Source organism: Epinephelus fuscoguttatus, linkage group LG4, assembly GCF_011397635.1.
Source record: "Epinephelus fuscoguttatus linkage group LG4, E.fuscoguttatus.final_Chr_v1".
NCBI classification, from domain to species: domain Eukaryota; kingdom Metazoa; phylum Chordata; class Actinopteri; order Perciformes; family Serranidae; genus Epinephelus; species Epinephelus fuscoguttatus.
In genome coordinates this window covers 9129994-9156615 of record NC_064755.1, presented here as the reverse complement: position 1 = coordinate 9156615, position 26622 = coordinate 9129994, and the positions used below count along the sequence as shown (strand labels likewise).

The following is a 26622-nucleotide window of genomic DNA, read 5'->3' as shown; positions in this document are numbered from 1 at the left end:
CATTTCTTGCTTGATGACCTTGAGGTTTTGAAATACAGTGTTTTTAATATGTTTGATGGATTTGGAAAATGGCCCAGTAGAAAAAGGACTGTTTTAAGTCAAGTTAAATGTCATATTTGCCGTCATAAGATTTGACAGTCATACACTGATCAGCCAAAACATTAAAACCATTGGTGGGTGAAGTGAATAACATTAATCATCTTGTTACAGTGCAATGTTCTGCTGGGAAACCTTGGGACCTGGCATTCATATGGATGCTACTTGATGTGCTCCACCCACCACCCATCATTGCAGACCAAGTAAACCCCCTCATGGAGATGGCACTTGTCGATGGCAGTGGCCTCCCAGCAAGACAATGCACCATGCCACACCACAAAAACTGCTCAGGAATAACCCAAGAAATGGGCCAAAGAGCTCAAGGCATCAACCTGACCACCAAATACTCCAGATCTCAACCCAATCGAACATTTGAGGGGCGTGCTGGTACCCAGGGGGTACCCGCGATCCACGGTGGGTGCTCCTTGGACTGGACTTGGCCATGACCTGTTAAGGCATGGACACAGGACCTCTGGAGGGTGTCCCTTGGTGTCTGGCACCAGGACGTTAGCTTCAGATCTTTTGAGTCCTGTGGGTTGTGAGGTGGGGTACCGGTATGTCCCAGAGATGATTGATCAGATGGGGATCTCGGGAATTTGGAGGCCAGATTGATGCCTTGAGCTCCTTGTCACGTTCCTTGGACCATTCCTGAGCAGTTTTTGTGTTGTGGCATGGCGCATTGTCCTGCTGTGGGGCCACAGTTACTGGGGAGTGCCACTGCCATAATGGGGGCTGCCTGGTCTGCACTGGTGTTTAGGTGGGTGGAGCGTGTCTGGTGGCAACCACATGAATGTCAGAACCCAAGGTTTCCCAACAGAACATTGCATTGTAACAAGATAATCAGTGTTGTTCACGTCACCTGTCAGTGGTTTTAATGTTTTGGCTGATCGGTGTAAAGCTTTAATTACACATTATGGCAATAATACAAAAAAGTAACAACATGCATTGTAGAGTTAAAAAAAATAATCACAATATTAACTAAATCATACCATATGGCTCTCAAACATGGCTTGTGAGTGGTGCATTTTTCTCAAAATTGGACTGTCAGTGTTCTCTTACTCGAAAATAAAGAGATGTTCCAACTCAGACACTGTTTTCAAAGCTTACCAGCAATTCCAGTTTCTCTTTTCTTCCTTGAGACCTTCACTTCACATTGTATAATGCCAATGAATGGCAGGAATAAATACTGTCATTGTTTTGTTAAAAATAGCCAACCAGGAAAAATGTTGGCATTGTACATTTCTACAAATCTGCCTTTTAACAATGCTGATGTTAATGTGTGGTTAGATTTAGGCACAAAAACCACTTGATTATGGCTAGGAAATGATTATGTTATGGCTTTAAAATACCTGGTTTGGGGTCACAATCCCCATTGAAAAGCAGCATTGTCTCAGTAAAAAAAAAAACAAATGCTTTTCATGCCACTATCCCAGCAGAAAAAGCAGTAATGTCTCAGTCAAAAAAACAACCACTTTTCGATCCACTATCTAAGTAGGAAATGCAGCGATGTCTTTGTACAAGACAACAGTTTTTCCTAGCTGGAAATACAGAGACGGGTCGCTACAAAACACCCACATTTGGTGCTTAACAAGCTGCTGGTCTCGAACAGTGGTCTGCATTGGTCTACAGCTTGACAAGTGTCTCACCTACGTGACATGCCGTCCATGATCCCCTCCACTTCTCGACGAGTCAGCTCATACATCACTTTAGAAACGCTTTTCTGATACACATGGAACGTGCAAATGTTTTGTATTCGTGGCTTGCAGAAACATACGTCAATGTTTTCTTTTGACTGAGCTGAAATAGCATAAATATTGCATTGTGTGTAATGCATAACCCTTAAAAGAAATGTTTATGTTTTCATTAACATCTGAGGTATCATGGTGTTCTTTTTCAAATTGTGAACATAGACCATGTAACTATTGTCAAAATCACATGGCCTAACGTGTAAAAATCATCCTCTAAGGTGATGCCAGTAAACCTTACACAACAGGTAAAAACAACATGTTTTGGGGCAAAGAGGGCAAATCTGCAGTGTGTGGATCTGGAGACATTTAGGTATAGTTAGGTAGTTTACATTATCCTGGTTACTGCACTTTAAACAGAGAAATGAACCTAAGCCATCAGTGGCTCCAGCTAAGTGATTGAGAGCAGCATGTGTCACATTGAGATCTAACGTGAGCCCACATTTAGCAGATATACAGTCGAGTTAAACTGAGTAACATATTAAAACTCACAGCTTGTGTAGTTGTCAGATGAATCCTTTCACCGTCTGGATTTCTGTCAGGAGGAAAACCAAAAAGGACACCTCCTGTAAATTTTTATTTTATGTCAAAAGAGATTCAACCATTTCTATTTGTTTGCTGCTGCAGTTTATATTCACCTGTCATTCCACCATTGTTGGTGATTATGTTATACTAAGTGTAGACAGAAATAAAGGAAACCGATTACAACCCATAACATTTGCAGTATCTTGAGCTCGTTAAAATATCACTAACGTACCCTGCAGGTTTTTAAAATGAACACTAATCTGTGGCTTCTCTGCATTCCCATAGGTCGGTATTGACTTCACAGCATCTAATGGGAACCCCCGTGAGCCGTCCTCCCTCCACTACATTAACCCACTGGGCAGCAATGAGTATCTTGCTGCCATTTTAGCTGTGGGACAAATCATACAAGACTATGATACGTGAGTATCTTCTAGGCTGTTGCACCAACCAGTTAAGACTACAGTTATCTACAAAAGCCCTGAGAGCCAAGGGGAAAAACATTTTTAGGCAGTGTTGACTAAAGTTTATCTCATATGTATGAGATTTTATCTCTTACATGTGAGATATTATCGCTTACGTCTCCTACACAGGAGATAACATCCAGTAGGTGAGCTGGTGTATCAGTTTCCTAACATCCTGTATGTGGGGGATAACATCTCGCATGTAAGAGGGTTTTTTTGTTTTGCTTTTTTTTTCACCTTGCCTCAACTTTCATAGTTATTTTAAGATAGTTGACTTTACTTCAGTGATGTAAGGATAGAAATAGGTAAATGTTTTAATTTTGGGCGGAAGGGGCAGATTAAATACAAGCATCTGACAACTTAAAGATTGATAGTATGAGAAAAGATGGACCTGGAACTATCTAAGAGAGACAGTTACAATGTAGAGTGTCTCTGCAAACACCAGAGTGACAGGATTCTGCAGTTAACACTGACAAAGAAATGGTTTCCTTTCTGTCATTTGCATGTACATCACTGTGAGCTTTGCCGAAAGAATTAAACTGGTTTATCATTTCCCTAATATCCATTTTAATCCCATCATACCCAAGAACCACTGTACAAAGCCTTGTACAAATGACTTTCAGTGGTGCACACCAGCACACATCTAGTTTTACAGTTTTTAAGATTTTCAGACTAAGGGTCTACATTTATGTCACTGAAAACATGCTGAGGCCCAGTGATACATAGATTAATATGACATTTGTAAGGTAATGTTCATAATTCCTTAAAGTGTTATTAAAGTGTGATGAAAATCATTGTAGGTCAAAAAGACATTATGTCAAAATTTCTGGGTGGTCCTTCTCTTGTTAAGAAGCCATTTTACAGTATTGCTTCATTTTTCTGCCAGCACTGCTAGTTTCTCTGTAAATGTCTGTTAATGTGTTTCTTTGTGAAAAAGGTAACAGGATTTCCTCTGCTGCCTAAATCCAGCTTGTTGAATTTGGATGAAAAAAAAAAAATAAAAAACGGTTTAACTAACATTCCAATCTGTTGTCATGGTTTGCTCCATAGTGACAAAATGTTTCCTGCTCTGGGATTTGGAGCCCAGCTCCCACCAGACTGGAAGGTATGTGTGTGCTTGTTGGGGTTGTTGTTGTTATTGTTGTTGCTGTGTGTATGCGAGTGTGTGTGTGTGTGTGTGTGTGTGTGTGTGTGTGTGTGTGTGTGTGTGTGTGTGTGTGTTACAAGGAGAGAAGGGGGGTCACATGCAAACTTACACTTGAAGCAAGCCCATATCACACATGCATTTTACGTACGCAAACACACTCGCACAGATAAAACTGTAAGCATTATACATGCATATTCACATGATTACGCAACTGTCAACCCATCTGTGTTGCCATGGCACTGAGCTGATGAAAAGGACAAAGGAGAGAGAGCGGTACAGAGAGGGTGGGAGCGAGGGAGGGAGGGAGAGAGAAAGTGTGGGAGATATGGACAGTATTTCTCAACAGTATTTTACACTGTAATGCAGGAAGAATATCAGGTTTGTTCTCTTTTCCTTGTCTCCTCAGGTGTCACACGAATTTGCCATCAACTTTAACCCCACCAACCCCTTCTGTTCGGGTGAGTTACTGTGCTGTAGTCCCAATCACCATAGATGACTCTGCTGCTACCTTTGGGAATATTAATATTTTTACATTTTTACACCAATTTATTTTTTTATTTATTTCTTTGCAAATACAAAGGTTGATATTTTAGTAAAATCATCTAAACTTCCACATATTGAATCAAACACATTTGAATAAAATATGCAGTGAGCAGGACATTTTCAAGTTGAAACAAACTGTAGTTTGTGGTGTCTATATATGTGGTACATTTACTGTATGCAATACACTCACTGTTCTTAAATACGTGAAACATATCCTTGGCATTTCCACAATCTGGGATATTCTTCAGTTTAACAAGAATGCAGGACACCCAGTAAAAAACAAGACATGCCATCTCCAGATCATGTGACAGCAGCAGGTGCTGTACTCCTCTGTGAGTGTCTTGCTGAGTCTGAGTAAATAACACCTTCACACTTCACCTACACTCTCTGCTCAGGACGTTTGTCTAAATTGGCAGTATGAATGTCAGTGCATACTATGACACCAAACAGTTGCTCCTGACAATTCAGACCAGTGAAAGATCCAGATAAGCACATTCATTGATTGTGTACAGGAGGTTAAATGTCTGCAACTCCCCACCAGTCAGTCATAACTGAAGAAGCTTTTGAATTGGAGCTCCAAGAACCTACAGCAAGTCAAACTGCCTTTGACTTGAAGTCGAGATAGCATATGATCCGGCTGGCTGAGTATCTTTACAAACATTTCTTGCTATTTCCCCCCTCATAGGGCATTTAGCACATATTAGCTGTTCACTCAACTACTAATCAAATTGCAATGCAATTTGGTACAGAAAGTCATGGTCCCCGGAGGGTGAATCCTTGTGATTTTGGTGGTTCCCTGAAACTTATCTAGCACCATCATGAGGTTTGCATGTGGTTTTAAGTGTAATGTCAATGTCACAATAACTTGGATGGGTTGCTAAGAAATTTGGTACACACATTCATGCTCTCCTTAGGATGAATTGTAATATATTTAGTTAGAGAGTCACTGCAGGGGGCCACCAAATTATTTGTGATAATTTTGTGAAGGTTTTTTTTTCCTCCAAAAATTAAAATGTATTCTTAAAATATGTCTGAAAATACACGATAACACGAATCCAACATCTTATTTGCAAAAAGAAAATAAGCCTATTTATAAAAAAAAACCAAATTAATAAAGAAAGAAAAGAAAAAGGGAAAAAAACAGCATTAATGATAGGCTGTAACCATGAGTCCCTGTAAAATGGATCCATGATGTATAAATATATGAATCTCTCAACAGTTACAATTTTAATAGCTTAGTATTGAATGCACCATGTAAAAGCATGTTTATACGCGGCACTTTAGGCCACCCTAAATGTCAGTGAAGGTCCAGTTCATTATACTGCTCAGTTTTTTATACATAGTAGGGGATCCCTGCTCCTTCTCTTTCTTGGCCTGAAAAATGCTGACGACCCCTGTGTACTTGCTAAACATCCATTGGCAGCCTTAGCTGTCTTTCACCCATTTCAATTGAAACAGCCCCCACCCTGCAACTGACATGCAAAAAATTTCTGCGCAGCCTCCTCTTGTCACACATGACGACTGCTGATGAATTATTTCCCCATACATATGTGTGTAGGGTTGCCAACTTCCACTAACAAACACACAGGAGGGCCTCAGATGGATAGTGTCCAGTCATTTTGTTAAAGCAGTTTTTGTTTTATAATAGCAACTTGTATTTAATTGTGTGAGGGGTAGATTAAATCTGGCTAAACCCACCTATTCACAGGTTCTTACAAGTGTTTTCTTATTGTCTGCAGCTACCAACCTCTCTGAAACTCGTCATTCTGCAGACAAATGTGCAAATTCTAAATCAGTCATTCATACAAGTGCAGTGGTCCCCATTAGCTCTTAAAACAGGCCCCCGGATGCTTAAGGCTGTGACTGTAAACATCAGCATGTCACCTTTCTCATGATGACCAGTTACAGCCTCACAGAGGATGGCTGTAGACATTTAGTTTTGTTTAAACATGAGTGCTAGTCAAAGGGTCAGAAGCAAATACATGCTGTAACTAACATTTCCTCACCTTCATTATATCTAATTAAATGTGAATGAAATTGTAAATCATTAGTATCTTACACTTTGTTTTAAAGAGCCACAAAATAAGCACCTTTTTTAACATGGTGCATTTGGATCTGTTAATGCACCATTGGCATTTGAAGCGTGTAGGATGCGAATGTGTTTATTGACAAATGCAAACGAGTTGAGTACCAAGTGCTGAGAGCACCACTGTGAGACCCAGGAGGAAATTGTGTAACACATATTTTAGCCTGACAGAGGCAGGGGGTTATGCTAAATAAGAACATGTCAAACCTTTAAGTTCTGTGTGCTTCTTTGAAACAGATGTCTTTATTAAAACATGTGCCTCCACAAACGCCCTTTCTTTTTAAAGTTAGCTGGTGAACTGCTGCTCTACAGACTACGTAAGAAAGCATCAGCTCATCATTTCTTGGAAAGGCTAATTCAGCCTCCAGTGCACTCTAAAATGAAAAGTTCCAGGCCAAACAATAAAACCTGATTTGGAGGACTGCAGTCACAGAGTGCTGCTATAACTGCCATATAAAACGTTTTTTATATAAGCTGCAACACGCTACCATCCTAACAAGGGAGTAGCATTATATTTTAACACTGAATACATTTTTATTCTCATGTGTTGATATAGCATCTTCTTGAAATATCTTATACTGTATACCATTTCGAGCAGTTTTTACGCAGACGAGAACAACTTTTATATCAAGAAATAAACATGAACCTGGAACCCGTGATTAAGCTTCAGTGTTGACTTCCCAGTTCCATTTAAAAAAACAAAAAGACATGCAGGTGATGGGGACAGGAGGTTAGTGTTCAGCAAATGAACTCATTCACACATTCAATTGTGTGGTTGTTTAAGCTTATTGGAGTCTACAATAGCACTGCTGATGAGAAACTATAATATGTTTTTATGAGCATGCATAAGACTTTTTTTTCCATCTTTTTGTCCCCTTCTATCACAAACCTCTCCTCCTCCGCTCACTGTTTCTCTCCTGCCTTACCCATTTCCCACTCATCTTTAAATTTAAGTTTTGTTGGGATTCATGTTCTTTCTCTCTGTCTCTCTCTCCCTCTAGGTGTGGAGGGTATTGCCCAGGCCTACTCTGCCTGTCTCCCTCACATTCGTTTCTACGGCCCAACAAACTTTGCTCCAATCATCAGCCATGTAGCACGTTTTGCTGCCCAGGCACTTCAACAAGAGAAAGCAGCGGTAAGTGACAGCAACTTACTTATCTGCTTTTTCTTGTTTTAAAGGTTCAGTATGTAGGATTTACTGGCATCTAGTGTTGAGGCTGCAGATAGAAACCAAGTGAAACTTCTCCCATTTGCCAAGCGTGGAGCAGAATTACGGTAACAAAGAGCTGAACCCGTATAATGCAGACAACAATTATGAGACACTGGGGAAAATATAGTATGTAAAATGTGTAAATGTGCAGGCTGTATTCCAGTTTCTACAACAACCTGTAACCACTACAATTCCACGCCTAAACGCAGGCAGCCATTTATTGCAGTGGTTTTGTTCGGGGTTACTGTTTTTAGCCACACTAGCGTCTAGGGGTGGTGATGTTGGGACTGCCTTTTGATTGGTCTGTCTGAAATATCAGATCTGATCCATCTTAATGGATTACTGTGAAATTTTATGCACATGTGCATGTTCACCCCTTGTTTATGGCCATCTACGGTGGCCTTCAGGTAACGTAAATACGTGAAATGGCATTTCTAGAGCCAGTGTTTAGTTTGTGCATTCTGGACTATAGTGGAAACATGCTGGTGCATCATGGTGGACTCCGTGGAAGAGTGCCCACCCACAATGTACATATGAAGGGCTCATTTTAAGCTCGCGAAAACACAACAATTCTTAGCTCTGGGTGATTATACACTAATATTATACACTAAACATAGTTATGAAGATTATATTCCATTTCTGCCAATAGATTCCCTAAATCCTCCAGATCGGGCGCGGCGGGGTCGCAGCGCACCTGCGCCAACTGGGTGTGGCCAGGCGGATTTTGTAAGTTTGGCACACCGTGCGCCCTGGCGCAGCTACTCCTCTTTCCCACCTTCTTCCCTCCTACCAGCACAAGTCAGAAAGAGGGAGGAGAGAAGACGTGGAGTGGGTTTTACACACATCACACCAATCAAATGAGCCCCTCTCCTTGCCCATAAATGCGCCGCGCGAAGGTGTAATGAGAGTTTACTCAATTCGCCATGGCAGAAGAGAGCAGCAGCGTCAGACAGCCAAACTTCTCCCAGGAGGAAACTGATGTTTTGGTCCGGGAGGTCCAAGCTCGCAGTGTCCGAATATACAGAACTGCGAGCAGACCTCCACGGGCTGATGATGCAAAGGTAGCCTGGGAGGAGGTCACCACAATTGTAAATCAATTTTGCATTTCTCTCGTGCGCACGCTCTCTCTTTCTCTCTCGCAGTCTCACTCTGTTTCTTTTCTTTTGACTTTTCTAAGATGACAGATGCTGAATATATACTCCCTATCTGATGCTATGGCTGTTTGTGGTTGGCTGAGAGGGATGTGAACTCATTAGTTTGCAGCTGTGTTAATCAAATCAGGTTGGGTTTCCATTATGCGTGCCAAACGTGCCAATAACAGGACAGTCGATATAGAGATACATTTATGTGTTGATTGCAGATAGTTGCATTGAATAGTGGGTTTTTTTGGCTATTTATTCCATTGTTAATGTGCCTGATATTCTGGAAACCTGCCTGTGAGGTTTTGGTGAAGTGTGCGCACTGTCCGCCGGTCAGCCAAACTTCGGCTTACACCGGCTGCGCTCCCCCTGCGTTGACAGTAGACCTGGTTTCAGATGGCGAGCTTTTAGCCCACCTTCGGCGAAGCCTTTTGGCACGAAACTGCCACTGCGCCAAGCTGGATCTGTCGACACCTTCCCCTGCTGCGCCACCACACCCATCTCAGCGCACCTCGGTCTGCCAAACTACCAAACTGAGCGCACCTCGGGTTGCGCTGCTCGAAACTAACTCTGCGCGGGGTACGCCACCCTGCGCCACCTGCGCTGCGCCGGGAAACTAAAGCCCACAGTGTGTAGGAATTTCTTCCATCTAACACTGAAATCATATTGCATTCAAACGGATAGGGTAGCCACTGTGTACCAAAAAGCTATGATAACATTGATGAAACCATGTCATCCGATACTTCATGGAGTATTCATTCAGGCTCCTACACAGACACACGCCACGCGAGTTGACAAACCCCCTCCTCATCATGCTGGCTGTGTTTACAACCTAGAAGTGTTGGGGCGGGTGTAAATCGAAACAAACCAATCACGTCTTGTCTTTTGACAACTGACAAGTGGCTCAACCTCACACACCTCATCCCTCTCCTCTAGGGTGACCATATTTTGATTTCCAAAAAAGAGGACATTTGGCCAGCCACGACATAGCCTACTTAAATGATACTCGCAGTTTACTCAAAGATGCCTTACAATTTTAATATATTCAAAATTTATATGTATGGATAGAAAATTCAGTTATATTACAAAATAATATCTCTCAAAGACAGAAATTCAGATAGGCCCCAACAGGGGGCACATATATACACTAGAGAGTGGCGATCCGAGCCCGATGGTACCCGACAGGTCGGGCCGGGTTTGGTCAAAAATGTAGCTATAAATTGTATTCGGGCTCGGGTCGGATTCGGTCAGCTTTCAGTGAAAATGTAGTGTAAAAATAAATACAGTCCTATTGTCTGTCCTGTTTATTGCTTGGGCACTGTTATTTACGTGACAACATCTGAACATAACACACACAGACACACATTGGCTGTTTGTTTCTGCCTCTCTCCTCGCTGGAAGTCTCGGACCTCCAGCCGCCTGCCTCCGCCTTGATTAAACGCTGAAAATAAAATAAAAGAGGGAGACAGGTTTTTCCTATTTTATCTTATTTTGTTTAATTTCTCCCTCTCCTCTCGCGGGAAGCATCGGACCTCCCACCTCCCACTCCCGTCTCAAACACGGAGGTCTCCCTCTATGCTGAGCACCCACAGCGCACGCCCGGCCTGTTAAATAGCCTGTAACCGTAACAACTGTGTGACACAAACTCAGTGCTTTGGTCATTAAATAATGTTGGGCTCGGTTCGGGTTTGGACAGAAACATGCGGCCTGTGCCGCACTCTAACACACACACACAAACACACGGAAAACCGGACATTATCATCAGTTTATAAAAAAACCCCAGACGCCCCGGACAGAATGTTAAAAGTGGAGATGTCCGGGCAAAAGAGGACGTTTGGTTAGCCTACTCTCCTCGCATCACTGCGCCGCTAACAGCAGCTAACAGCTGCTAATGGCTAACAGCTAACAGCGCAGTTAACAGCTAACAGCTGTTAGCTGTGATTGCATTACCTTTTTCCTTCAGAAGCTCTTTGCATATGCATGATCCTGCATTATGCTCAAAGAGTGGGACTTTGTTATGCTGCAGTAGTGCAGGCTTTTAAATTTGCCAGGGTAGTAGCGGAGCACCTCTTGCTCCTCTTCTTCGGCTTCTCAGTCACGCAGCACACTGGCCTGGCTCTCAACGAAAACGCCAAAGGCAGGGCTGTATGTCCCTTGCTGGCGGATATATTCTCAAAATGGTGAAACATTATGGAACCCCCCAGACGACTTACCCACACAATGTACAAACAAATCCAAAATTCTCCTTTTATGAGAATAAGTCAGATTATTGATGGAGGTAATAGTACACCAATGATGACATATTTATGAATGCAGACATCGATTTTTGCCAATAAACAACTGAAAATGCTACACAATGTCCCAATGACAAGTGCTACTTTGCATTGTTAGCATGTAAACACTCTTAACCACAATGGTGAACATGCTCAACATCAAGATATTAATATTATCACTGTGAGCTTGATAGCATACCAAGGTTAGCATTTAGCTGAAGAACATGCATGACTCAAGTCATGGATGTGTGTGGGTTCAGAAGCACTACTTCACTATCTTAGCATTAAACACATACAAAAATCTAGGAATTACACATGCTCATATTACAAAATGCACATATTGTTACGTCTTTACTGTGACAGCGCACTTTGGCTGTGTGTGTCTATAAACATAACCGAATTTGACACCTTGACACCTTGTAGCCTAACTGTTTTTAATTATTAATCACCAAGTTTGGAGCTTTTGAATGAAATTAAATGTCAATTTGCCTGCTTTTGAGAGTAGCAGCTACCTGACCCCAATGAAGCCCATAAATTAGTTATTGCACCTTTTAACTGCATGCACATATACAGATATACAACAAATAACATCTACAGGTGTATCTGACTGTGGATAAGTGGTAAAATAGTGTGATTCTCTAAAATTCTTAACACATTTCATGACAGTATCTCAAACTCTTGGTTTTTGTTTCTTTTCAAAGTGATATCGTATTCCCTTCCTGCTCTTGTTGCTCAAAGACTACTGCTTTTCTCCTTGGTGAACAATGACTTGACAGCTAAAGGATTGTATAATGCTTCACTGCCCTCTTTCATTTCATCTTTTCACAAGATTGTCTGCACTTGTCTGTGCTATCAACAGCTCTTTAGGTTTACTTGGTCCCTTCACTGATATCTTCTCTTTCATCTTCTGACATCTTACTCACTTTGTTTTCAGCTGTTCCTTTAGCCTGTCTGGTGCCATATTCAGATCAATATTTGGAGATTTCCACAGTGTACTCTCACTGGCATCTAAACATTTCCCCCTGAGGATTCTGCCCAGTGAAATTTTCCTTTGTTCTTTCATCCCTGCTATCTATGGTGCTTTGCTATCCAGACTTCTGTGTCTCCAAGTTAAGTAACGTTCTATGAGTAATGATACATTAATTCTTTCACCTCTGAGGCCCTGGGACACCACCCTCTCTTCTTCTTTACCTTTGAAGACATCCTGCATCTCTAGCCCTTTTTCAGAGATTGCACTATAGGGCCACTACTAAGTCCCTTCTTTACGCCGCCTTGGCATTTTTACACAGAACAAAGCAACAGAGGCATCATGCTGTATCCAGTCATATCCAGTGTGTGATTTAAGATAGCATGCTGGCATTGCAGAAGCAAAAGAGGCATCATGGGCATAGATGGTAAATGCACCTGCACTTGTTCAGTGCCTTTCTAGTCCTGTGCTTTTACACTACATTCACACGCGTTCACACACTGGTGGCCGAAGCCACCATACAAGGTGCCACCTGCCACTCACTTTATATGCACTCATGAAACAGCCACTGGGAGCAAGCTGGAATTCAGTACCTTGCCCAAGGATACTTCGACATGCCGAATGGAGGAGCCAAGGATTGAAACGCCAATCTTCTGATTAGTGGACGACCCACTCTGCCTCCTGAGCCACAGTGTGTCTCCCTAGTGGGAGTGACATGTAACACAACAGGGCAGCCTCTAGTGTGACACATACGCATTAGCAGCACTTTATTAACCATAACAGTGGCATTAGCATGGCAATAATAATCATTTACCGTCCCTGTTATATTGCTGCTTGGACAATAAGAAGCTCCGAGACCAATTTTTGGCCGCTGGTCTTCCTCTTTAAATTAGCTGTTAACTGCTATCAGCTGCTTTTTAAATCCCCTGTGGCGGGATGCACTTAAACCACATCATGTCCCTTTTTTTAAAGATATTTTTTGGGCATTGTTAAGCCTTTAATTGATAGGACAGCAAGTGTGAAGGGGGGAGAGAGAGAGGGAATTACATGCAGCAAAGGGCCACAGGCTGGAGTCGAACCCGGGCCTCTGCGGCAACAGCCTTGTACATGGGGCGCCTGCTCTACCACTGAGCCACCGACGCCCCATCATGTCCCTTTTAAGCACACATTGTTTTAGCACTCTTACTACCTCTACTGCAGGTTTAAAGGCAAGACAACCGTGTCCCCCATTCCATGATTGTACCTTTTATACAGAACAGGTAGTTGGCATAATGTCGTGAAATTCCTACCTTGAAGAGATAGTGTAAAAGACGCTTCTGTGATCATTCAAAGTCACACCCAGATGAATGTTTCATCATACTGGTTATCACTATGATTCTAAAGGGCAAAGTCCACCAAGAAAGCACACTAAATAATATCACTTACTCACCGGTAGTAGAGGAGCAGTCAGTTGTGAGTGCCTGTCAGGGCAGTTTGTACTCAGAATGCATTTACTCTGATGGCTGACTGGACAAACAAGTGTTTGCATCTGTTGGCTCTGAGTCCTGTCATGTTGACCAGAGTGTCAGGGAGGAGGGTGACAGACTGGAGTGACAACTTCTGTCCTCTCTTCTTCCACCTCACATCTCTTTTCAGCTGAGACACTGACCAGGCATTTCACACGTTTTTGGGCAAAACAGCATGATAGGGAAGCACCCTTCATCTTTTTTTCTTCTTTATTTGTATCACTATAGTTTTTCACCTCTTTACAACCTGTAGCTACTTTTCATATATACGTTCACTTTTGTAGCCATTGCACTATATGGTGGTCCTTGGTGAGATTCAAAAAAACTTGTATTCATACATCACAAATTAGATTAGTGGCGCACCTGTAGTCATCTCTTCTCCTCAGAAGGACTTTTAAAGAGCAAATCACAGCTTGTTTGATCTGAGTTTTAGTCAAAACCAGTGAATATCAGCATAATGTATTTCCATCTGGTGGACCAATGGATTATGCATCTGAGGCAGTAACACATAAAATCCAAATTAAGAACAGGCTTAAGGCTCTGTCTCACGCCCAAGAAGGCTTTCTATTTCGGTAGCATTTCTTGGTAGGAGTTTATACAGTATTCCTTGAGCTGTGGCGGTCTCATTCAGGTAGAACTCAAGAGAACTTCTTTTAAGGCCGTGTTGAGGTCAACAATAACACAGCATCAAAAAGAAAAAAAAACCTCTTGTGGTCGTCTTGCCACACATACTGTGAAAAAATCAATCAGGAAAGCTGGAATTCGATTTGGAAGCTTTTAAAATTCCATAACAGTTTGTTTTCCTCAGATGATGGATTTTACACTAAAAGTGAAAGCAGTAATTTACTTCTCTGTCTCAATGACCAAATTAATACAAAGCTGCATGTTACATACTGCCATGTATTTTATCTAGAATGTGCACTCTCACAAAGAGACTTTATTGCCTGATAGCCCCACTTTTTTTCTAATTTTTGTTTCTTTATTTTTCACCAGAGCCCTCTGCACAGCACCCTCACTGTGTCTAAGTCCCAAATGAGCAATATTTGGCTCGGCTGCAGACCATTCAAACCACAACTAAATGTGTAATCAGTGCTGCTGCTCTAGAACAGCTTCTAAATCTGTCACTTGGGGACCCAAATACGATAAGTATTTGCCTCTGAGCCACAGACTTGTTCACTGTGTGGCAGCAGTGGTTAGTGCTGTCAAAGGTCCTGCAGCCTGTTGCACTAGCTATACATAAGTTGTTATGGTAGGAAGCAAAGTCCCCCCTGAGCTATGTGTTGAAAGCAGTCAGTTTGATCCTAAAGCTGTGTCGATGTTGATTGCACCCATTGACTATCCACCTTATTTTCAAACACGGAAGTAAATAGTGATCAACTTCCGTTTTTTGTGCGTGACTTCCGGTCAGCCGCTTTCCCTCATGCTTTCCCTTACCGGAGCTAACGGTGCAAGCTATTTTTTTTTCAATTTTCAGTTGTTTATGTTAGTCAATTAGTTAGTTAGTCTGTGTATTTTGTATAGATAACTGTGCCCACGTTTCCGTTATAACAGAAATTTATTCCCTCTAAACGCGAATAAATCGCACGTCAATCATAAACTATGAACCAAAAAAGCACAATCTATCCCGAGTGAGACAAACTGCTTGATCCCCGTCTCCAGTGTACCAGCAGAGAACCTGCAGAACCAAATCAGCGAAAAAACACACCGGGCTACACAGCCTCTTTACCTGAGCAGCTGAAGCTGCGGCTCGCACCCTCGACACACAGACGGTGCTTCTGCATGCCAGCCAAACGTGTGCGCAACTGTGAGAAATAAATATGTGAGGTGTACGCTGCTTTTCTATCTTTTTTTTCCCCCTTTTCTTTCTTTCTGTCAGCGACATGCACTCCTAACACAGGACGGGTTGTTTTAATTGACTGAGTTGATCATTAAGCCATAGTGATGCGCGGATCGGCTCTGATAGCACCTGAATCAGCATGTACACACCAACCATCCAGCCATTAAAACATGATTGAGCTAGCAAAGCAGTTTTGTGTTGCTATGTGTGGTATTTATTCAGTTTTGGGAAATGACGATGTCTAGAAAGCATCAGTGGCTGCAGCTGACAGAGACAGCTAACGTTAACACTAGCAGCAAAGCTAACATCAGGATCGTCGTCCGTTAAAAGCCTCCCGTTGTCGGATATGACATGAAACTACTCCAGTTAGCTCAATCATGTTGTAACTAAGACATCCACTGGAGAAAATATTTTTTTCACGGGCCACTTTGTGAGTTTAGTGAGTTATTACAGACACGGCTAATGGCTAACAGCTAACAGTTAGCCCAGCTAATCTACGATAACCATGTCATTAATTACACACAGAGAAAATACTAATGTTTGTTCAGTCATTGTGTTTATAGACTTTACAAATATCGGATTAGTCTAAACGGTGATATAGTGACGTGAAAAATGTGATATATACATATATATAGCTAAACTCAGCAAGTAAACAACAAGGCAATTCCCATTTACACAGTGGTAAGAGTGCTGGACCGGAAGTGTCGCACAAAAAAAACGGAAGCTGGCTGCGTTCTGTTTTGCCTCTGTGCTTCCGTGAAAAATAAGGTGGATACAATAAAGATGGAGGACAAGACAGCTCCTCTACAGTGAAGCCTAAATATCTTCACTGCCCCCTGGTGGCTGGCTGCAGTATAGGTCATAAATCCGCCCACTCCATGTTAGCAGATGGGAAACGGGCCATAATAAAAAATCAAAGTACGCAACAAATGATTTTTTTTTTTCCCAAAGATGGTCTCTGTCATTTTAGGTAGTTGTCATCACATTGTCTTATATTCAAAAGTTTGGTTTAATTAGTTATTTGATGCTATAAATGTGGATTTGCTGTTGTGATTGACAACTGTGTGAGCCAGTCTGTGTGCTTGCAATCAATGGGGCTGCTTGCGATTGGTCAGACGGGTGTATGAATGGGAACTCGATACCGCAGAGATCACTACTGCGCAGGTTCTGGCACCAAATGACATCACCAGCACAAGATGGTAGTGCATGCATCAGAGATATTTTGGCCTATTTTTGTACAGAGGGGTTAAGTAGAGGCCTGTTGTCCATCTGTATGTTCAGCCTATGGTTGCACCACAGAGACGTAAAGTTCATCTAAGTTACTCTGGTGTAAAGTCAGGACTAACTAAAATATTGTCTCAGAAAATTATGTTTTCACTTCCTGTGACCATTTAATTAAAAGCGCCATTCTTGATGCAGTGTTTATTATCGTGTTGTCTCTTGTCCCCAGTTATGCAACAGCAAAGAGACTAACAGGTAATAATATCTAACGGTAATCACCAAACAGCAACTAAAATATATGTAAACTGGCACAAAGCACTCTGATATGGTGGACTTTACATCTACTAAGGGCTAGGTGTAAGATTTAAGTTGTAACTTATGCCTTAGAGCTATTTCAGCTGATGCAAACCTTGACAAGTTAGAAGTGCGTAAATGCTAACATATGTTAGATATTACATTTGAAAATAGATAGATTAAGATAAGATAAGATAAGATAAGATAGTACTTTGTTGATCCTAAACTGGGAAATTATTGATTACGTTTAAACTATCACATAGCCGGTGCAACCCAGTGCTGGGTTCCAACTCCAGTAAGGCCCACTGCAGCAGAAGAATCATGTCAAGCTATTTCATCTATTTTAGTGGCATTTTGCATGTTTCTTATTCAGAGCTAGCAACGCAATATGAATACAAGTAGTCCCTCTATAACACAAAGAAACAATGCTTTAATAAATAGCTGGCTGTGCAGCTGGAGGAAGCCTGTCCCCTTCCATGCTTCAGTCTATTTCAATTTATTTTCATGTTTCGGACTGCGTGACTTCACTGCAGCTTAAATAAGATGAGTTTGGGCACAAACAGAAGTCTCACACATGTTTCTGACATCTGTTGGGCAGCAAGACTCGGGTTACATTACCTGTGAAGCATAACATGATTTTCTCACAAGGATCTTTCATACAGAAAAATACAGGTACAGATGTGTCACATTCACAGGAGCTCTGAATCTACCCTCTTGTATGTATCCAGTGGCATGTCTCCTGCCTAAATGTGAAGAGAGTGCAGTAGCTGGGTATCATTATGCTCCCACGGTGCTTTTTGTCCCTAATTGTATCCTGTCACCCTGTGGAGAACAAATACATGAGCAAAATACACAAAGGGTTGTACTCATCGGTGTGTTTTGTGCCAAAATCCTTTTGTTTCCATAAGGAAATGATTGTAGGCCCTTTTCTTGTTTTATATTACAGTGAGTTCAAACAGGAGTGAAAGGAAGGAGTGATAGACAATGAGATGTGACAGCCACAGCAGAAGTGTGTGTGTGTGTGTGTGTGTGTGTGTGTGTGTGTGTGTGTGTGTGTGTGTGTTGGGGTAAGTGGGTGGGTAGGTTGTAGGCTGCACAAACCAGTGTTTCTGTTCCTCAGATAATGAGAGAACCTGCGACTGCAGACTGTGTCACTGTGTATGAACACACTCCTGTTACTAACACACTCACATACACACACACACACATACACATACACACACACACAGGCTGCAGGCCAGTGTAGTTTGTGTGTCCCAGTGTGTGAGCGACCCTGTCTGTCTGTGTGATAATGATTCTCTAATGAGCGCTGCTGTTAGCGCATTAAAGAGACAGGCTTCAGAGCCCTCCCTGTGGGTGTGTGTGTGTGTGTGTAATGTGAAAGTGCGATTTTGTTCCGAGTAAAGTCAGTGTGTGTCTTCACGTTGTCTGTTCTTATCATAGGACAACCATTCACTTTCTAATACGCAGAACTGATGCGTGTGTGTGTGTGTGTGTGTGTGTGTGTGTCTGGCTTTTATGAAATCATGGACACGAGGCACATTCACTAGCATCTACTTTTTGAGAACTCCTTGGAAACAAGGACTCAAACTAACTATTCCAACAAACCTAACTGTATAACCATCCATCCATTTTCATAACCGCTTATCCTCTTGAGGGTCGCGGGGGGGCTGGAGCCTATCCCAGCTGACATTGGGCGAGAGGCAGGGTACACCCTGGACAGGTCGCCAGACTATCACAGGCTAACACATAGAGACAGATAATCATTCACACTCACACTACGGCCAATTTAGAGTCACCAATTAACCTATCCCCAACCTGCATGTCTTTAGACTGTGGGAGGAAGCCAGAGTACCCGGAGAAAACCCACCCTGGCACGGGTAAAACATGCAAACTCCACACAGAAGGGCTAACTGGCTAACGGTATAACCATTTTCGGTAATTCCTTGGTGTAAGAGCCCCAATATACCAAGCGGACAGTCTGCCATCGATGAGCATCTGTCACCATAGTTTTTGCAGTGTGTCCAGCACTGTTGGCACTAGTCAGCTTTTGTCGGCTGTTTCTTGGCATATGGAAACGGGGTTGGATTTGGTGGAGCCCGTTAGTGAGAGAAATCACTGTGATTGGCAGCTCAGCTCAGTGCACAAGAAGAGAAACAGAAGTGAGAAAAGTCAACAACAGCTATAGTCAAGAGGACATAAGATTAAAACTTTTAATCTTATGTCCTCTTGACTATAGCTGTGTTATAACATATCACATACTAGGTGTTATGTTATTATATCTAGGGATGTCCCGATCCAACTTTTTCCACTTCCGATCCGATACCGATATTACAGCCTTGAGTTTTGGCCGATACCGATACCAATCCGATCCAAGCGCGTGTTATACATATTCACTTATTTTGTTGTCAGTCATGTTAGAAAAGGTTTGATCAAGCGATATTACTCTAACAAGAACAACTACTTAATCGGGTTAGTTAGAATGATCCACAACAGTTGGTATGAGAAACTGACCTGTTTATTGTTAAATAAACAAACTTTAAACTTGAACATTAACAATAAATAAAAAAATATAGCTGGTTTGCTTTGGCTGCTTTGGCCCCTTAATAAATAGAAAATCCTGACAGACAATAGTCTGTCCCTACATTTTCTATTTTTATTCATGTCAATGCATTGGGTTAATAAATGAATATAGCAGTAATATAGTAGAGATGTGAATTTGTTAGGGGCAGTGCTATTTACTGCAAAGATACATCTGCACCACTTAAAAATGTTTTAACTCCAGCAAAACATGGGCTACTTCATAAAGGTACAGAGTGGAGGAAAAAGCAGAGAGACTAGAGGGAAATAACAGAAAGAACCAGAGTTTCTGTTGAATTCTGAGTTCAGTCAAAGGCTGAGCCGAACACAAACACACATGCACACTCCCACACAAACTGTTTGTTGGTGGCTTACAGCCAGATTCTGTACAGCTGGTACATTGGCTGTTTAGAGTGAAGACAAACAAATGCTCCAGCGGTCAAAAATGTGAAAATAACGTGAGGTGAAAATTTGCTTTGCTTTCACTCTAAACACACTCTACACATATAAATACATTTGGGAATTATGACATAAAACTTTTAGAATGCTGTCGACATTTTCAACATGTTTAATAGGGTAGACAGAGCATATAGAATCATGTAATCTTTTACAATATCACATGACGCACATGAAAAAAAGAAAAACTAATAGAAAATGTTAGGTTGTTTTTGCTTCCAAAGTAGGAAGGAAACTACAGACAATCAGGCAAAAAAAGTTGCATTTCAAATTCAGTCAATCGTTTTAGTTACCCTGAACTGAAATAACAGATTAAAAGTCTACTTCAGTGGATGCCTGTTGGTAATAAAAGAAATTGGGCACAATTATAGTCACCATTAATAATTTCTTAAGTAAGTGCATTTCCAACCATTTGTTTTTATGTGTATTTAAATCTGAGCTTAAAAATCCAAAGTGGAATTGCCAGAAAGTAAAAAAGAAAAAAAAAAGTCAAAATGATGTAAAAAGTTTCACAGTCTGCTGAGGTGGAGAAGTTGTTGTACTAATAAAAGCAAAATGCCACAAAGCGCAAAGGAATCAGGAAGCTTTTGCTCCACTTAAGAGATCAAAGTAGCAGCAAATTAAAATATTACGTTTGTTTGGAGCAATGCTTAGACTGCAACCTTCCTCAAATGAATACATGAAACAAACATAAATGCATCAAACAACAAATCATTTTGTCTGCAATGGTTTAACAGCAACCAGATGAAAAGTTAACACCAGCAACTGTTTATCTTATCTCACCAGGACCTGGAAATGTGCATTAATCTGCATTTTATTTTGCTGATTTTCTGGAAATTGTTTAGTATTTGCACTAAATTTGGATGGAAACCTGCTTAGTGGGATGAACTATTCTTCAGTTATTAACCTTGTTTTAAACTCAGATTCAACACTTGTCTGTAAAAATATGTTTGACTCTGCTAAATTATCACAGAAATGAATTGAAAATGTATTTTACTGGTATGTTAGAAATGTCGCTTTGTTCATCTTACTTGTCACTTTATTTTGAACTTAAGATTTTTGTGCATGCCAGAATCCTGTCTGGTGAGTAATGACTATTTTTAGATCTGACTGGTCAGTAGGCAAACTTTTGACATGCTTTGATTAGGGTTGGGCCGATGGATGATACATCGACCACTGAGCCCAAACCCCCACCATCATTACCATCCCTCCGCCCTACATACACCAACTCTGAGGCGCAGTTTTGTTTCACTAACAGCATTCATTGCATGCTGAAAATGTAACAATTCTGATGGATCTACCAGATGAACTTTGGGCTGCCAGATGCATAAAGTGGTACCCTTTCTGGTGACCAAGTTTGTCACCACCATTAGGAAGATTTGCTGCCATCATTGATCAGTATCCACTGGGCACACTGCTGTTTTTGTTTTTTGTTGTTGTTTTTTTGTTTGGTTGGTTGTTTGGTTGGTTTGGTTTGTTTTTAATTCACTGATAACTGATATAAATATTGTTGGTTTTGGCGGTGGCCTAAAAGGTGATAAAGCAGTGTTCCAAGTAAGTTATTAAAACTAAGGCCTACAGAAACCTGCATGCAATAGTCCACCTTACACCTTCTCTTCCCCTCCATCTGTCTTTCTCTCTCTTTGTCAAACACACACAGAGTTAATTGTTGAAGTCGTCAGTCCAGTCCTTTATGCTGTAAAGCATAAAATTGGCAGATTGTGGGTCGGGGATGTTTCACTGTGGGTATCGTCATATACCATTCCGGTAGACATCACCAAACCCCAGTTTTGATAGGAGTCCGGTCTGTTTTGTGATGACAGAGAGCTGGCTAACTTACTAATCTCACCACTGTTGATTTGCCGTGTTTGTTTCCACTGCTGTTGCATTAAATGGAACCTGATTATGATTGTGTGTGTGTGTGTGTGTGTGTGAGAGAGAGAGAGAGAGGGAGAGAAATTGATATATTCTGCATGTTTGATCCCGTTGATAAAGGACAGGCATGAAATGATGTTATGTCTCCTGTTGTCTGTCTGATGACTCTGTGCAACTCCACATTAGACACACATTGTATCCTTGTGCTGTCCTGTGCATGTTGTTTTTGTTGTTGTTGATTTGTTATTTGTTGTTATATGTGCAGTAAGATGATAAATAAAACTGTATTATTGGCATTATGACTGTATTTCACAGACTTTCACCTCTGATTAGTTGATGGGTTTATTATCAATATTAGATGTTTTGCCTAAATATGTGGACTCACTAAAATCTTTTATACCCAGTGATTTCAGTTGTCTGCCACAGCAGCTGCAGTTTGAGAAGTTTCTATCGATGTTCAGAACGTTTGCCATAAAGTATCACTTGAATGCTGTTGTTGTGGTTTACATCGTCTCCTCTCATGCTGCATTAATACCCTTTGCAACAGTATTTCAGCAATGGGTTTACTTTACCCTCTTACAACTCCAGAGCTTATTTGCTGTACACCTCTTGAATCCATAGGTCACATTTTGAAATGCGTGATATTATACTGTAGCATTGCATTTGAGAACACTGCCTGACCTTTCCTTGGCTCCTTGTTTTAATTTTACAGCCTGCAACTTTTCAGTTTGGTCTACTCTCATCAACTCTGTGCATAGCAGGCAGCTGTTTTCAGAGAAAAAGCTCTGATAAACCCAAACCACAGGGCACATTCGCACAGTTATAGACAAGCTGGTGAACATAATCGAGCATTTAGGAGCATTCAGGATTTGTTAGAGACCAAAACAGAGCTACAAAGAGACTGAATATATTTTTCAGGTGGCCAGAAACACAATACCACACTAAGGGCTTATGTATACTCCCTTCACATATGAAAATAGATACGTTTGTTTCAACATTATAAACGTCCTTTATAATGGCATAGATACAGCCAATGGGTGGCACTACAGGTCAGAGTCAAAAGTTTTACACAACAACAAATGAAGCGACAGTGGAGGTCATAATAAGGCCCCTTTTAATAGAGGCAGCATTGTCACCTGTGGTGATCTCGCTTCAATATGCTACACTGCCCCCATGATCTCCAGTGTTGCTGCTCCGTTTGTCCATATCCATAAGCTTCAAGAAAACGTGCACAAATACAGAGGAAATAAACACACAGTACAGACAGAAGGCTTCATCCATCTTTGTATCTAGTGTTGAGCATGAATGAGCCCTAATAATGCCTCTATGTTAAAGTTAAAGGATAACTTTGGTATTTTTCAACCTGGGCCCTATTTCCCCATGTGTATGTGTGCGTATGATTCATAGGTACAACTCGTTTGAAAATTGGTTCAGTATTGAGGGAGGCAGATGCAGCCGGCAGCTGTGAGGTAGATATGGGGGCAAATGCGTCCCGTATAAGTTTGCTTCTTTGGCCACTGACCGGTTCACATCGCCATTGCAACTCTGTAAATAGCATACTAAGTGTTTCTCTTATCCTTCACTTCCTGTGGGCTGTGTGTGACGTCATCTTGCGAGAGCTTTGCTTGTTGCCGGAAGAAAACAGAGGAGCCATGCTGAGCGCATTCAGGTCACTGAATTTACCCAATTTTGAGAATGAAGATGAGCCCTTTTATTACGATGTACTTATTTGAGCCCGAGTATACGGACGAAGAGCTCCTACAAATTGAAGAGCAGACAAGGATAGAGAGAGAGAGGGCCAACGAGCAGACGAGGGTGAAGCAGCGGCTGCACGAACGCGAATCTCTGAGGACTGGTGGTGCTCCTGTGGTTGCTGTGACTCCATGCCCACAGAGGAAGAATGTCTGTGTTGCAACAAGTGGGGCCTGTTGCCAAATATTCATGGTCTCGATGTGTCCTGGGATGATACAGAAACTACCAAATGCTGTGTAACTACATTAGAGGATTTCCCTCCTCTGATCAACAGGGCAGTGCTGGATACCTTTTTTCATGTGCCCAAAATAAGTTGGAGGAGGCGGTCAAAACCACAGGGACCAAATGGTCAACTATCCATCAAGTCAGTACAACTAATATGTCTTTATGCATGTAATACTGATACCTAGAATTGTTGTTTTCTTCCGGCAACAAACAAAGCTCTCGCAAGATGACGTCACACACAGCCGGGAGGAAGTGAAGGGTAAGAGAAACGCTTAGTATGCTATTTACAGAGATAGCACTGGCGATGTGAACCGGTCTGTGGCAAAAAAAAAAAGCATTTTTAACGGCTACATCCGCCTCCCTCAATACTGAACCAATTTTAAAACGAGTTGTACCTATGAATCATACGCACACATACACATGGGGAAATAGGGCCCAGGTTGAAAAATACCGAAGTTATCTTTTAAGTTGACATCATTAAAGTTAATCAATTCAGAGCAAATATCGTTTGCCATATTCTGCCCATGAAGAAACACCTGACCAATGCAGCATTGTTAATTCCCCCCTTCTTAAAGGTTTTTGACAGAGGCCAGAGAATATTTTCAGCATTTGTCTATTTTTTATGGCATTAGTGTGATGCTACCTTTCTTAGAGAAGTTATTTTCTCCGTTCATTTATTCATGTCAGAATGCAATAAAATAATGATAGTAGCTCCACAGAATAGCACTCTCTTTGTTGTGTTAGCATTTAGGTATATTGATTTTATCGACAGAACATGGCCTCCTGAAAGAGCTTTATTTTTCCTTTGTGTATATTTGTTTCGTGTAAATAAGAATAAGAAGAGATGGGATGGGTGCCATCTGCCTGTCCAGTTCTTCTCCAGACTGGGCCTCATTTTTTCCAGTTCATACAGACAGACATTTTTTTGTGTGCCATTCAGTATGTTTTTCTCATGTATTCAGGTTTGTCCTTAATTTGTGGTTAAATCTCCAGAAAAAAATGATAATAATAATCTTAAAAAAAAAAAAAAACATCAGCACCTATGGATTACAATACACTTAAGTCTATTTCAGTCTTATGCCGGAGCCTGATCTCTTTCCCTCCTGATTCATTGCAAATTGTTCCCTGTTTGTTCTTCCTGTCTTTTTTTTCATCTCTTCTGCTTGTTCATCTGTGGATTCACTTTTTCCTTTTTCTTCTTACATCATTTTTTTTTCTCAAAGAACAGATGGTGTGCTCTGTTACATGAATGGAGCCCAACTTGCTGTTATGCCGAAACACTTTCATTCTTGTTTCTTTTTTCTTTTTTTTTCTCCCTCACACAGTGTCGTCCAGCTCTCTGTCTCCTTCTTGAATCATTTCCTGTCTCCCCCCCTCGTTGTCACTCCTGACACTGTCTGAAATGTCCTTTATTGCTTTTGTTTTTCATTTCTCCCTTGTCTTTGTCCTAGCCCCTCCTTCTCCACCTCCACAACACCATGTCTCTCTGTTTATTATTGACAGCATAATCATCATGATTGTAACTAATTGTGCCCATCTTTTTTTTTCTTGATGCTGATTTTTCTTCAAGTGACTTCAGAAGAAATTCAAGATTTAACCGTGACATCACATGTAAATTTCTCATGTCTCTTTGTGTCTTTTTTCTTTCATCTCTCTCTCTCCATATCACCCTATCCACAATCCCTCTTCCCCTCTGCAGCAATACTTCACTCTCCTCATCATAACAGATGGTGTCATCAGTGATATGGATGAGACACGTCACGCCATCGTACAGGCGTCTAAGCTACCCATGTCCATCATCATCATTGGCGTGGGCAACGCAGACTTCGCTGCCATGGAGTTCTTAGATGGAGATGCAAGCGTGTTACGGTCCAACACAGGAGAAGAAGCTGTTCGAGACATCGTGCAGTTCGTCCCTTTCAGAGATTTCCGAAATGTGAGTATTGGTTTCTTTCTGTTAGAAAAGGGGGTAATTGGAATTGCTTCATTGCTTGTTGTGGTTAACATTTATGAAACAGGACAATTACCAATTTAAAGCGGCATCAAGTAGGTTAAGTCTTTGAATTCCCAATGCTGTATTTAAATTTAAATGTTTTACCACCCATTGTCTCTTTTGCAGTTTGATAGGTGATCTGCACTATATTGCTTTGAAAGTTTCAATAGCACTGCCACTCTAACTACTCACCTACTGAAATGATCAGGGTTAAAGTCCCTGAAAACTTGGTTTCAAAGCTAAAGTATTTCTTTGTAACTTTAAATATGATAGAGAAAAAAAGCATCAATCAAAGACTGTTTTGGTGTGGTTTGATCAGATGTGATTGACAGTGGCCTTGTAACTTAAGGAAACAACCCCACAAGAGTTACCAAATTCTGATTTAAATTATCCTAAATAGTGACTGGTACATGCAAGTACATGACATGACCTATTTTCTAATCCTGTTCACTTCAAACCAGTGAGAGAAGCTCAAATAAATCAGCAAGGACAGAAATCTATGATGTGAAATAACCAAAACTGACATAACTTTGGCAGACAAGTTTGAGTTTAAGTAGGATGCCATCACTAATAGCAAGAAAACTGGTTTCCATGTACAATGTTGTTGTTTTTTCTATACTGTGGTGTTGCTCAGTGATAGTCCCGGCATTGCTATATCTTATAAGTAAATATTATTAGTAGTAGTATAATAT

The 26622-nt window shown here is 41.2% G+C and overlaps 1 protein-coding gene and 1 pseudogene across 1 annotated transcript in view; both read left to right on the top strand.

The window, feature by feature from the left end:
* The window catches only part of LOC125887275 (uncharacterized), a 753166-nt pseudogene that overhangs the window by 199426 nt on the left and 527118 nt on the right, over positions 1 to 26622 (top strand).
* cpne2 (copine II) overlaps positions 1 to 26622 on the top strand; it is a 74986-nt gene that overhangs the window by 44215 nt on the left and 4149 nt on the right. Inside the window, exons 11-15 of the mRNA XM_049575075.1 lie at positions 2652 to 2785; positions 3878 to 3932; positions 4381 to 4432; positions 7605 to 7738; positions 25637 to 25873. Of these exons, the coding sequence (XP_049431032.1) occupies positions 2652 to 2785; positions 3878 to 3932; positions 4381 to 4432; positions 7605 to 7738; positions 25637 to 25873 (612 nt within the window). The remainder of the gene's footprint in view (positions 1 to 2651; positions 2786 to 3877; positions 3933 to 4380; positions 4433 to 7604; positions 7739 to 25636; positions 25874 to 26622) is intronic.